At 37.6% G+C, this 13,304-nt stretch overlaps 1 protein-coding gene across 1 annotated transcript; it reads left to right on the forward strand.

The window, feature by feature from the left end:
- The first annotated feature begins 802 nt into the window (after positions 1–802).
- Positions 803–3,499, forward strand: LOC127119570 (uncharacterized). The gene is made up of 7 exons (XM_051049826.1): positions 803–951; positions 1,621–1,770; positions 2,040–2,255; positions 2,385–2,506; positions 2,594–2,757; positions 2,885–3,039; positions 3,239–3,499. Exons 1-7 carry the CDS (start codon positions 943–945, stop codon positions 3,335–3,337), a joined length of 915 nt encoding a protein of 304 aa, XP_050905783.1. The 5' UTR covers positions 803–942; the 3' UTR covers positions 3,338–3,499.
- The last annotated feature ends 9,805 nt before the right edge of the window (positions 3,500–13,304 follow it).

The following is a 13,304-nucleotide window of genomic DNA, read 5'->3' on the forward strand; positions in this document are numbered from 1 at the left end:
GTGTAACTAGATCCAAAATCTCTGGCATCTTTGGACACAACAAAGGAGGTAGACAATATCTCTTTTGTTCTTGAGAAAATAGTAGAACAAAAAGAAATCACCACCGATGTTGTCAAAAAGGAGGAGTAACTAACCTAGAACCCTACGTTTAGCCTAAGCCCCATCTTGAATACATCTTAGTAAAACTTATTTACTATAGAAAGCAGGAGAAAGGGAGATACATACCCGAAAGAAGGCTATGAACCAAGAGGTGAGAGGTTGAATAGTCCAGACAAACTTGCAAGAATAGGGAGCGAAACGGAACAGACGAAACCTTTTATAAGGGAATGAGGAACCATAAAGGACCTTTTTAAACTCCCTCATGGTTTTGAAAAAACTCAACACGTTTCTGACACGTACCACTAAAGATTAGGGCCTCGAAAATTAGGTCATTGTTGCTTATATTAAATGAAAGTAAGTGTAACAAGCTAAATAATTAATTGACATTCTCCGCCCCCATCTTAGCTAATCAAGTCACATCTGACAGATGAGTCATCCCTCCACAAAAAACTTATAGAATTAAAAAGATCACCTCCAATTGGAGAACTCGCTCCAAACTGAGGGACTCATACTCTAAATAATAGTCACTTTCAATTGAGAGACTCGCCATTTAAATAATAGTCACCTTCAATTGAGAGACTCGCCCCAAATGGACAGACTCGTCTTTTAATTATTTATTACATTTTGCATAATTAAATATTTTATCTATTTTATATTTTAAGAACAATAAAGATAAGAATCTATTTATACCACGTGTGATACACCGAATAGTTGTCTAGTGAATCCGTATATAAAGAGACTTAAATGAAAACATTGAGACTCACAGCTTTTGCATTAACAGTTAGTTGTGTATTGTAAGTTTCGGTTTGGAATTTTTGTGCTTGCAATTCCCAACATACAAGCATGGCAAAGGTATCTGAATTTTATTCTTCTTTTCAACAAAATTCAAGTACTTATAATTGCATGCATTACTCTGGTCAATTTAATAAAGTAACCATGTTTTCATCTAGTATGAATTGTTATACTTCATCACCTTCATTCTCTTTCTGCAAATTTTCTGCATTTTCTAAACCTAAATTGTGTAAACTACCATGTTCCACCAAGCATTTGGCTTTAGGCTTAGCTACTTCAGCCAGAAACCTCTCCGTGTCTTGTAGCTACATGTCAGAAAATAGGTCTCACTCAGATGGATCAGTAATTCAGGTTTACAAATGATGATTTTCTTTTCTGTTTCATAATTAGATTAAGATCTCTTGTTTGATGTTTTGATAGGTTAATAATTTGTTCCAAAAAATTTTTGCATTTATGGTTTTGAAAAAATTAGGATTTTGATTCTTGGTTCTGTGACCAGTTATGCTAATACTATCAAAAGATTTTAAAACTACCGCAATTTGGACGCAATTTTTTAAGTTTTTGATATTTTTGCAGCCACAATCGTATTTAACTAACTGTAGTCCTTGGCTGTATCAGGGATCAGTAATGAATCTGAGAAGTTGCGGTTTCATCTTATTTGTTTGTTTTTGAAGCAAGGTTTGGATCCTTAGTTTCTCAAAAGTTGTAATGTGATTTCTAAGTATGCAGGGTGGTGAAGCGTTTTTCAGGAATGTGTTGGAGAGCATTCAGGAAGTGTACTTGAAAAGGAATCCTACTGCAAAAGCTGTATTGGACCTTGTTCAATCTGTTGACAACGACAAATTGGTCTATGATCATCTTGCATTCAGGACGTTTGGGGTACGTCTCTTGCTTTATTACCTTCTGCACATCGACAAATTATCTTGGTTGCTCGGTTATACTTTGTTAGATCATTTATCGTATCTTGTGATTGTGAAATGTTGTAGATTCTGGAAAATAACTGTTTGTTCAAATCCTGCTATATCAATAGCAGTGCTATTTGACAGTATTTCATACTAAATATCGTATTGCTGTACAGTAGTTTATTCAGAATCGCTATGATATAGCGTCCCTATTGAACAACACTGATGTTGTGAACTTAATTATAGGTGAATGGCTATGGAATTGAGTCCTTGGCTGGTTTTTTCCTGGATAACGGCTATACACAACGAGATGAGTTGAAGTTTCCAGGAAAGAAGCTGAGAGCATTCTGGTTCGCACCTCCTGCTGATTCATCTTCCGGAACTGGAAGTGGCATGAGGGGGCCCTTGCCAAGAGTTTTCATATCAGAGCTATTGGTGGATCAGATGAGTCCACAAACTCAGGTATGTTATTGAGAACAAATTTTAATTGATGTCTGTCAGAATCTATCGGTAGTTTTTGTATATTGCAATGTTGCTTCAGCGTTCGAAATATTGGTTGTACTAAAAGATAAGGTGAGAATTTTGATACAGGAAATCATTAAGAAATACACTGAATCATCTGGAAATGGAAACAAGTACGGAGCTCTTGCAAGTTCCTTGGGACATTTAACATGGGAAAAACCTTTGTATTCCGAGTTTCAACAATTGGCAAGGTGTTAATATATCTCCACCTAGAAATGATATTTGAGGATCTTCAAGTACTGTTTTTCTTATGGTTTGATGATACTTGGTATATACAGCGAAAGTGAGTATGCGGCGTGGACATTAGTCAATGGACATGCACTGAACCATGTCACTATTTCAGCTCATCGCCTGAAAACTCATTTGAAGGATATCAACAAACTGAATGAGTTTCTTGAAAAGAGTGGATTCAAATTGAATTCTGAAGGAGGAGTATTGAAAGGTACATGTACTTACAGAGACATATCAATTCCGTGTCTGGTGTCTGTGTCCGTATCAATGTTTCATGTGCTGTTGACATTGATAAAGAGGATTATGCGAATGAGTTTAAACATTTCCTCCACATGCAGTGAGTCCTGACGGCCTTCTTCAGCAAAGTTCAACAGTAGCAGATTCAGTTTCTTTCCAATTCGCTGATGGTGTAACTGAATCAGTTCCATGCTCGTACATTGAATTTGCCGAGCGTCTGGTGCTGCCAGAGTATGAAAATTTACCTCTCGCAGAGGTAAGCAGCATTGTTTCTCTTGAGAATCATGTATCGACTTTGCATTGTAATTCTCATCTTTGACTATTTTATGGCCACCGATCACTCTCTAGGTTTCGCACGAAATTACATACTACTTCGAATGATCTTGTTATCATATCTATTTTGAGTCAATTTCTGCAGGATTGTGTTATAATTCTTGTTTTAATCAATGAATCAGGTTAAAGAGTCTCATAGGAGGGATGGTTTTGAGGCATCAAGTGCGGATAAGATCTTTGAAAGCACATCAAAGGAACAACTGAGCCGAGTTTCGTCCTAGAAGGCTCATCTCTGTCGTCTGTCTCTGTGTAATGATTTTTCAGAATAACAACATTTTGTATTCTTTGTGTTTAGATTTCAAGCACTTGGAATAATATGTGTACTGCATGATTAAGTTGGGTTTAATAAATTAGCAACAAAAAAAAAGTATTTGTTCACCTTTTATCATATTTTATTATTATTAATTAAATTGGTGCTATGGAATTTAAATCTTTTCATTTTAAAGTTACAAAGTCAATCTCTGAGAATATCTTGCAACTTAATCAATCAGTGTCTTTTTTTTTTATTAATTTTCAAAATAAGGAATTATGTTTTTAAAACATGTAAATGCAGTGGTTGAGCAAAATTTGAACAAAATGGCTCAAAATAAATATAAAAAAAAGAAGAAAAAAAAAGAGACACAATGAGTATATCCTATTGGTTCGCCATTCTCTTTTCCTTTGTATTTAAAACAGTTTTTACTATAACTAAATTGATTACAACACTAATGTCTATATTTGTCCAATTGATAATCCTTAACATTTCTTACATAGAGAATTCCTCCTTAACTAAGTCTCTTTTCTCAAAGATGCATGCTTCAACAAAGCTATTTGAAATATCACAACTTTGAAATGAAAAATGTTTGAAATGTTTACTCAATAAATCTCACTAAAAAGGATTTTAATTTAGCACAATAAATATGTTTATTTTTTAACACAAATTGTATGACATATACTTATAATTTAAAATTTGTATCTTTTATTTCTTTCTTTCTAGAATTATGGAATGTTACTTTGTAAAATGAAAAATCGATGTGTGATTTTTGACCCAAAATAATATTTTAAGGGCGCAAGATACATCTGACTCAACTTAGGCATATTGCATTTTATCATAATGCAATGCATTTTTTTTATCAAACTTTTCAAAAAATTATTTTCAACCAACACCAATTACTATCCGAAAAAGAATCACTTGTGACAACATATTTTGAATGGAAGAATGCAATAATAGAGAGAGAAAAAAAAATCACTGAAGATGAGGAGAGAAGACGCTCTTCAACTCTAGAGTTGGAGTTTCTCTCACCAATCTTTTATGTGTAATTATTTTATTTGTCTGATCTTATAGAAGCATCAGTTAAATCCTTAATTGTCACGGATGAGTAACTAATTTTGAGGATAACCTTGTATTCTTAAAATTTTGAGAATAATCTTGTATTCTTAAATGATATTTTTTAGAATTACTATTATGTTGTTTATCTAGTATTTCTTCTTAATGTCTTTTATTGTCTAAGTAATTCTAAAACAATGTAGAATGGGTTTAGAGAGCATATACATGATAATGTCAAAATAAGAGTAAATATAAACATAAATTGCCTTTATATAATGTTTTAACTTTGTACAAAAGAAATACAAGTATAGACACAGTCTTTCTCTTTTACTCTATCTAGTTCATGTGTCATTTAGGACTCTACTTAAATAGTAAATAGCTCTTTCGACATCATTTTCGTCCTCTTGAGCCAACATGCTATCCATTGTCAATTATGACGCAGATATACAACTTCATTGGCTTTTCTTTTGCATGAGGCATCAAAATCAAAGCTTGTGTCAGATAGGCTTTTATCTCGTCGAACGCATTTTGTTGTTCCAATTCCAATATGAACTTTTCTTCACCTTTTAATCGAAATAGTGGCAAAAACGCTTGGGTTTTGCCATTTAGGTTGGAAATAATTTCTTGTTTAAATACCATTTACTCCATCATATCTATCATGCCTCATGCACTTCCACATATCGTTTTTGCTTCACTTAGTATTATATTTCTATTATTATTATTTTTTATTAAATTGTTTAATTAAATAATTAAATTGAATGAATGTTTGTAATGATGATAAATATATTTTCTAATTTAAAAATCCTTGGTTCAACGCCAAGTGGATTTTCAAAACCCCTTGATTTTATTTATTTTATTAGTTTATTTATTTAATTGCTACAATTAATTAAATAATAATAATAATAATAATAATAATAATAAATATAGATAAATAGTTAAAGGAGTATTTTCAAACACATCAAAATCCTTGGTCCAACACCAAAGGAATTTTCCAAACTCATTCCCCTCGATTAATTTTGTAACGATACGAATTAAATCTTTTCCGAATTAAATGTAACATTAAAATCTTTTTCTTAACAAAATGCGAAAGAAAATGACCCTTGGAGTCTCATATTCCTCGGGTCTTCGAATGATCGGTCCCAAGGCACACGTCTTGGGCTAGTCGTTTGTTCATTCTTTTGTTTCTAAAACTCTTAATATAAACTAGAACAAAAAAAGGACCGTTGGAGTTTAGCACTCCGGTAGAATGTTTGAACAATCAATTCTGAGGCACATGTCTCGTTCTCATTGAATGTTCATTATCCATTAAACAAATTTCATAAACACGTTGATTGAAAAGGGGGTCGTTGGAGTCTAAAATTCTGGTAATATCCCGAATAATTGGTCTTAAGGCTCACATCTCGTTCTCACCGATCATTCGACATTCACTTAAAAAACACTCAACACATCAAACTTATTTTCTCGCCCCCGTGCGATCGAAACCTCACAAAGGAACATTGTTCAATCCTTTCTAATACATATATAAACTAACGCTTAAGTCTCCACCGCGAGCATGCAAGCCAACGTTTAACCTTAGAATGTGATCTAAACACTTGTTCAATAAAACAAACTTCAACAAATCAAACCTATCTTTTCTCGCCCCCGCGCGATTGTTGAGATAGGGTTGGTATGTCGGGTTTTTGTTATCGTCTCCACAGGGATTGTGAGATATCGCCGCCGTTCGACAGTTGTTTTAATTCTTAACTCGTAGTAACAAGGGGGGTTTTGGTTTTAGTCACGGTAGCTTGCATAAAAGTGTAAGAAAATGCGGTAAAAGTTTTGGTTTTTCTATTTGAGAAATATTGTCAAAGTTAGGGTTCGACGGTCACTTTGCATGTATATGTTCGATCAACAAACTCATAAACTCCTTTAGATGATAAATTATTTCACAAAGTCCTCCCAATGTGTTTATCTCTAACACACATTGTGGGTTTTCCCATTTTGATCCATTGTTTATCTCTAACACAATCTATCAAAATGACAACTTTTTGGTTCAACTTTATCGTGAACAAAATCATTCATTACTATCTCTAGCTAACAAACAAGATTGGATGAAAACCTAGGTAAAGAGTTGGTAAACATCTCTCGATCATAAACCAACACAAAGAGTTATCAATAAAACAAAGTTTTCACCATATATTCATCATTAAAGAGTTTACAAATGAAGATCATCCCATGTACACACAAAGCTAATGATCCTCTACATCTAACCTTGACAAAATGAAGGACTTAGCTACTCATTTTCATGGTAGCTTGGTCAACAAGTTTCGGTCGAAGGTTGATCAACATCCGAGTCGAAGAATCAAGATTGGATGGGAATCCACCTTCTTTTTGTAGAATATTGTTAAGAGATGAAGAAAAATGAAGAAAATGGGTTTCTAGGTTACAAAAAGTGATCCCAAGAAAATGCAGAAAATATCTAAAAATGCTAAGTATCGCTTCCAAAAAGTAGCCCCTGCTACTTATAGTACTACTGTCTGAGCTGTCATGCTCGCTAGGCGAGCAGAATGGTTCGCCTAGCGAGCCCCAAAATAGGCCACCTGAGGCACCTGCGCCAGAAGAATCTTCCAAGCCCTGTTTGCATGTTCGCTAGGCGAAGAAACCTTCACTAGGCGAAGCCCACGCTTCCACCTTCTCTCCAGCGAGTTTAGGTGGTTTTACTATTGGAATTGCTCGCTGGGAGCTCGCTAGGTACTCTCCTAGCGAGTAAGTGCTAGCTGTGAATTTGCCCAAGTCTGAGAGTGTTCGCTACCTCCTTCGCTGGGTGCTCGCCTAGCGAGTTTGCTGACTTTGCTACTGTAAAATTCTGGGGATGTTCCCTGGAAGCTCGTTGGGTGCTCGCCTAGCGAGCACTTCGCTACAGCACTCGCCTAGCGAGCATGCTGATGAATGCTTCCTTTCTTGGTCCCTTTGCCATCATTCATGTGCCTTTGTTTTCTATTCTTTCATGCCTAATTTCTGCACAATAACACACAAATTAAAGGTACCAAGATCATTTAACATTGTATTGCAAATCATCAAAAGCAATGGCGGTTTCGAACACTTTAGCAACAAAAAGGAGTGAAAGATGCCCACATTTAATAGCTCAAATAAGCACTTTTGGGCATCTAACAACTCTCCCCAACTAGATTCTTGCTTGTCCTCAAGCAAAGTATGCCTCTTGAAGGACAAGAGGATTTGCTTTAAGAAAAAGGTTTCTCCGAAGTCGGATAAAATGGCTCAAACACAAGAAAATCAACCAGGCACAAGTTCCCAATGGTTAGAATAACATAATACACAAGAACTAAAACTTTATAGCAATGTAAAGCATGTAACAATCCATAACAATATTATCTTGAATGAATCATCCTATCTCTCCTCTTCGAATAAGGATTGAAGAAATTACGCGTTTGCAACCGCGGGAATAATCTCACTCTCCAACAAACAATGAAGAAATCAATTCAATTCATACAATGTCTAACAATTATAAATGGAAATGCGGAAGCGCGAAGATCACTAAGGACTTTTCCGGTTGTAGCTTGGTTAGGTTTACAAACAAGGGTCATTTCTAAGGCCATTGAAAACGAAATTGCCGATGCAAAAGAGACATTCATTGTACACTATTCACACATGTCAACTTCGTTCCCTTTGTTTCTCATTTGAAACTTTCACAACTCTTATTTCACAACTAAATTTTCGTTTTTCACTATTTTTCTTCCAAGCAAGCATTCATTTTCATTTTCTCTATTTTTTTCTTTTCTTTTCAGATCGTATTCACAAAACAAATGTTTCTTTTTTCTAATTTTTTTATTTTTTTCAATGCTTGCTCGGTTTTTCAAGAGTTGTGGCACTTACCGATTCTCATTTTCGTTCTCCCCAACTTATTTCTTACTCACCCTAAGGGAATGCTCTTGACTTTTTACGGCAAAAGAACAATTATCAAAATTTTCCGGGTTTCAAGAAAAAAGATTTTTGACATCTCGCTTTATTTCAAGCAGAGATTCAACTGTTTAAGCTCAAAGGGGTTAACGAATACTCTCTCTGCTCACGGGTAAGTTGTATTTGGAACTGGTTGTGCTCATAAGAAAACAAGCGCCTTGATCATTTCTAATTCCTTCCACAAATTCACAATAATAAAAGACAAAGCATGAATCAAATGAATCAACAAAGTTTATTAGAATCCAGCATTTAAGTGTACAGTGGAGGTTTCCTCACAATTTGTGGTTTTAAGTCCTAGATGAAACATTCATTCAATTATGTTGCAAAAAGAACAATATTCAATTACAAAAAAGAGTAAAGTTCTTAATGCATTCTAAAATTCTAACCGGAGGTAACCATGTACCTTAGCATTATTCGCTTGTTTATTTTTATCATTGTCATCCAAGCTCGGATGCACATTCATTGGATACTTCTTTGAAGAGCAACCAATCTAGAAGGTTTGACACTCAACAACCAAAAATTTATTAAACAAAAGAAATTTAAACCAAACACACAAATTAAAAACATAAACAATAACTATTACTTAAAAATTTTAAAATGTGCGTGAGGGACAAAACACCCCAAGAGTACATAATCAAAACCAAAATACAACAAATCTGAAAATACAATAAAATAAAACAAACTTAGCCCTCAAAGGACTCAGAACCCTCATCACTACCGGCTTCAGAACCGGTAGCATCATCACTATCATCATCATCGTCATCACCATCCTCAGCACCAGCACCACCAGAAGTATCAGCACCAGGTGCACCGGCACCCGCCCCCTCTCCGAACACAGGCCTGTCCACAGGCCAGCTAGCGTGCTGCAGAAACTGCTCACGTGTCATCATCGAATGCTCACCGGAGGGGTCACGCACCTGCAACTGTAACAACTGCATAGAATCGTGAATATCAAGCATGGCGCGCTGAGTTGCCGCCATCCAATCCCAATTATAGTTGCAGACAGCCTGCTGGAAAGGATCAGATCCCTGAGCAAAAGTACCAAGACCATCAGAAGCCCCGGTAACATCAGCAGCTGAACTACTCCTGAAGTTCTTCGGTTTGCAGTACTTGGCCATATATCTGTCGTCGATAGCTGGCGGGATCCTCACTTGACTCCGGGAGGGTAGCTTCACCCTCGAATGTTGGCACAAAGCCATGATGAGACACGGGAAAGCAAGGGGACAATTAACTTGTGCCCCCGACTTTAGCCCGCTCTCAACCACGGACTTCATCTCTAAAGCAATTATCCTCGCCACATCAATCTGAATATTCGTGAGAATGCAGTGAACCAAGTGTGCCACTGGGATCGGCACGGTTGAAGTGTGGGACTTGGGTTTTATATTTGTCAGAACCAACATTAGGATCAGCTGAGCCATGGGAATCATGTCCTCCCTATGGTATCTCATCGGAACCCCAGATGGGTTCAACTCAACTGATTTCCCTTCGAATAATAGGGAAGCAGAAATAGAGTCGGTATCCCGGTGAAGCCTCAAATCACGGTGGTAAGCGTCCCTCTCATTTTCCCCCAGATGGAGCGGTTCACCCAGCACATGGTTGATTGCATCCTGATCGAAAGCAACCGGACGGCCGGACACTCTTGTTGTCCATGTGAATGGCTCGTCGTCGTTAGGCAGTGCGTTCGCATAGAACTCACGCACTGTCTCGATGTCATAGCTCTCAAGGGGAGATATCAACCGGTCCCATCTATTGCTATGAATCAACCCGGCAAATGTACGGTAGTCGCCTTCGGGGTTGATTATAAATCTTTTTTCTGGCAAAATTTTTCTCTTTTCCAAAGCCACATAGCGAGCGGCTTGCTTTGCACCTACGAATTTGTCGGTGTCGAACTGTATGGGCACGGTACAGGAAGTGCTCCCAACCTTTCTCTTTTTAGAAGCGCTCGACCTGGATGCCATCTGCAAAATTATAGAAAAGAAATACACAAAACCACATAACAGATTAGAAAGCAAAACAGAAAATCCAACTACTGTCATGATCGCTGTTGCTTTGCCTAGCGAGGACCTAGCGAAGCTTCGCTAAAGGTTCGCCTAGCGAAGTGGCAGCGAATGCTCGCCACTGATTCGCCTAGCGAGGTGCTAGCGAATGTTACGGGTTCTGGGTTCTGCATTGTTTAACAACCAAATTCCAGAAAACCCTAAGTCTCATGGTATCCCTTTCAGAAACAAAATGATTTATCATGCAAAGAATCGTTCTAAGATACATGCAAATCTAAACCCACATGCAAAACCTAATGATACCCACTGTCCCAAATTCACCCTAAATGTCACATACTTCAGAATTTTACAAATTGGAAGCATAAAGTAATGAAGAAAGGGCAAACCTGGTTTGAGAGATCGATTGAATTTGGAATGCAACGGTGGGGTTTGCAATGCAATGTTAGGGTTTGAGTGAGATGGAATGTGAGAGAGTGATTGTGAGTAATGGTTCTGACTACAACACTTAAAAATGGTTTTTGGGCCCAAAAGAGTGGCCTGCTGAGAATTAAATGAATTTCTGCCATGCAGCGCTCGCTACTGCTTCGCCTAGCAAGCAGCTAGCGAATCAGCTCGCTACTGCCTTTGCCTAGCGAGCAGCTAGCGAGCATGACAGCATTGTGATTTTTCAAAACAGCATTCCAAGCACATATCAGCAAGGTTTATCAATTTGAACCCCAATACCACACAACATAAAGCTTTTAAATACTTACAATGTTAGGGTGCCTCCCAACAAGCGCTTGTTTAACGTCGGATAAGCTCGACGGTTCGATGCTCACAGAGGAGCATCCAAGGAAATTGCGCAGCTTCCGCGATCCACTTTGTTGAGCAACTTCCTCAAGGGCTTTGTTGTCTTCAAGAGGTTCTTGATGAACCTTCGATAAAATCTTATACCACCCTTTTTCGGAACTATTTGCACAACGCTCACCCATTCACCATCGGAGATAGAACAATTCATCCCAGCCTCTACTAGTTTGACAACGTCCTTCTTTTTCAGCACTCGCATCAATTGATTCTCCTCTTTTGTGGACAAAGTGTTGCTAATGATTACCGGTTTAGTACAGTTATCACCAAGGAACACATACTTCAAATGTGGCTCTAGTTTTGGCTCCTCCATTTTCTTTGTCATATCCAAACCTTCGCTTGTGTCTTCATGATAAACAAGTTCTCCACAAGCTTCTAATTCATGCAACAATGCTTCCATCTCTTTTCCTTTATTTTTGGTCGAAACTTTGTATACTCCGATAAGAGATCTTTCGGAAGGATTAGAAACATGAACCTGGTTTGCGACCTCCACTAGCTTCTCCTTGGTGGCATCGATTCAGAAAGAATCATGCTTCCCATTAGGATGCTTTTTGGCTTCAAAAAGATGGAAGGCTACCTCTTCATTTTGTACCCTAACTTTCATCAAACCGTTGTCAACGTCAATCATCATGCGTGCGGTTTTCATGAATGGTCGGCCAAGAATAAGCGGAGCATCATCGTCCTCTTCCATATCAATAACAATGAAATCAACCGGGAAGAAGAATTTGTCAACTTTCACTAACATGTCTTGAGCCACTCCATATGGTGAAGTGGTAGACTTATCAGCTAGTTGTAAAGTCATCTTTGTAGATTTGATCTCAATGTTTCCCAATCTTTTAACAATGGATATGGGAATTAAATTGATCCTAGATCCCAAGTCAATCAAGCCATTACCCGTGTAGGTGTCTCCAATGGTTACCGGCAAAGCGACTCGTCCCGGATCGGATTCCTTCCTTGGGAGAGTTTTTTGAATGATGGCACTACATCGTGCATCAAGCAAGATTGTCTCTAGTTCCGTGTACCTCCGCTTTTTAGTAAGTATGTCTTTCATAAATTTTTCATACTTAGGCATTTGCTTCAATGCTTCGGCAAAGGGAATGTTCACTTTCAATTGTTTGAATATATCCATGAACCGGGCGTAATGTCGTTCATTCTCCCTCTTAGATGGAGCATGTGGATACGGAAGGTTTTGGATTGGAGTAGCGCTCACTACCTCCTTTCCTTTAGCAACTCTAGAACTCCTCTCTCTTTTCTTTTTCACTCCCTCCACCATCACTTCATCACTCTTATTATTTTCTACTTCCACTCTTTCTTTGTTTTCTACTTCACCATTTTTTTCGTCCTTTTCAACTTCTTCCTCACTCCACTCCCCAACTTCACCATCAATATTATCCTCTATTATTTTCTCCTCATCTTTTTTCTCTTCCTCTCTTTTTTCACTCTCATCTCTTTTTTCACTCTCACTAATCAACTCCCTTCCACTTCTCGTCGTTATCGCTTTACAATACTCTTTTGGATTAGTTTGCGTGTTCGCCGAAAAAGATGGTCCGGGTTATTGTTCCGCTAGTTTATTAGCAAGTTGACCGACTTGAGTTTCGAGATTTTTGATTGCCGCATCGGTGCTCTTTTGATTAGCCATCGACATTTGCATAAATTGTGTCAATGTCTCTTCCAACTTTGAAGTCACGACCGACGGTTGTTGAGGTTGGTAAGGATTTTGGGGAGGGTTTTGACGGCTAGAAGAACCACCCCCATAACCTTGGTTATGGTAATAGTTAGTCCTTGGTTGGAACCCTTGATTCCCTTGAAAGTGTTGTTGTTGATTTGGAGGATATGGTTCATACGGTTGTTGTGGTTGTTGCCTCGGTTGGTAGTCTCGTTGGTTTGCCATGTAATTCACTTCTTCGAACCCGGGAGGTGGACAAAATTCGGTGTCATGCTCACCTTTGCAAAGCTCACAACAAGCTATTTGTTTAGCTTTTGGAGGTTCTCTCAACTCTTTTATTTGTTGAGTTAAGAGTTCAATTTGTTGTGAAATGAGTTTGTTTTGGGCAAGAATAGCATCGTTCGTTCCAAGTTCAAGCA

The sequence above is a fragment of the Lathyrus oleraceus genome, chromosome 2 (genome assembly GCF_024323335.1).
Source record: "Lathyrus oleraceus cultivar Zhongwan6 chromosome 2, CAAS_Psat_ZW6_1.0, whole genome shotgun sequence".
Taxonomy (NCBI): domain Eukaryota; kingdom Viridiplantae; phylum Streptophyta; class Magnoliopsida; order Fabales; family Fabaceae; genus Lathyrus; species Lathyrus oleraceus.

What these genes read in the sequence shown, in the direction of transcription:
- LOC127119570 (XM_051049826.1), top strand. An exon ending in TTGCATTCAGGACGTTTGGG is followed by an intron (nt 1,771 to 2,039) that starts GTACGTCTCTTG and finishes ACTTAATTATAG; the next exon opens with GTGAATGGCTATGGAATTGA. An exon ending in AGATGAGTCCACAAACTCAG is followed by an intron (nt 2,256 to 2,384) that starts GTATGTTATTGA and finishes ATTTTGATACAG; the next exon opens with GAAATCATTAAGAAATACAC.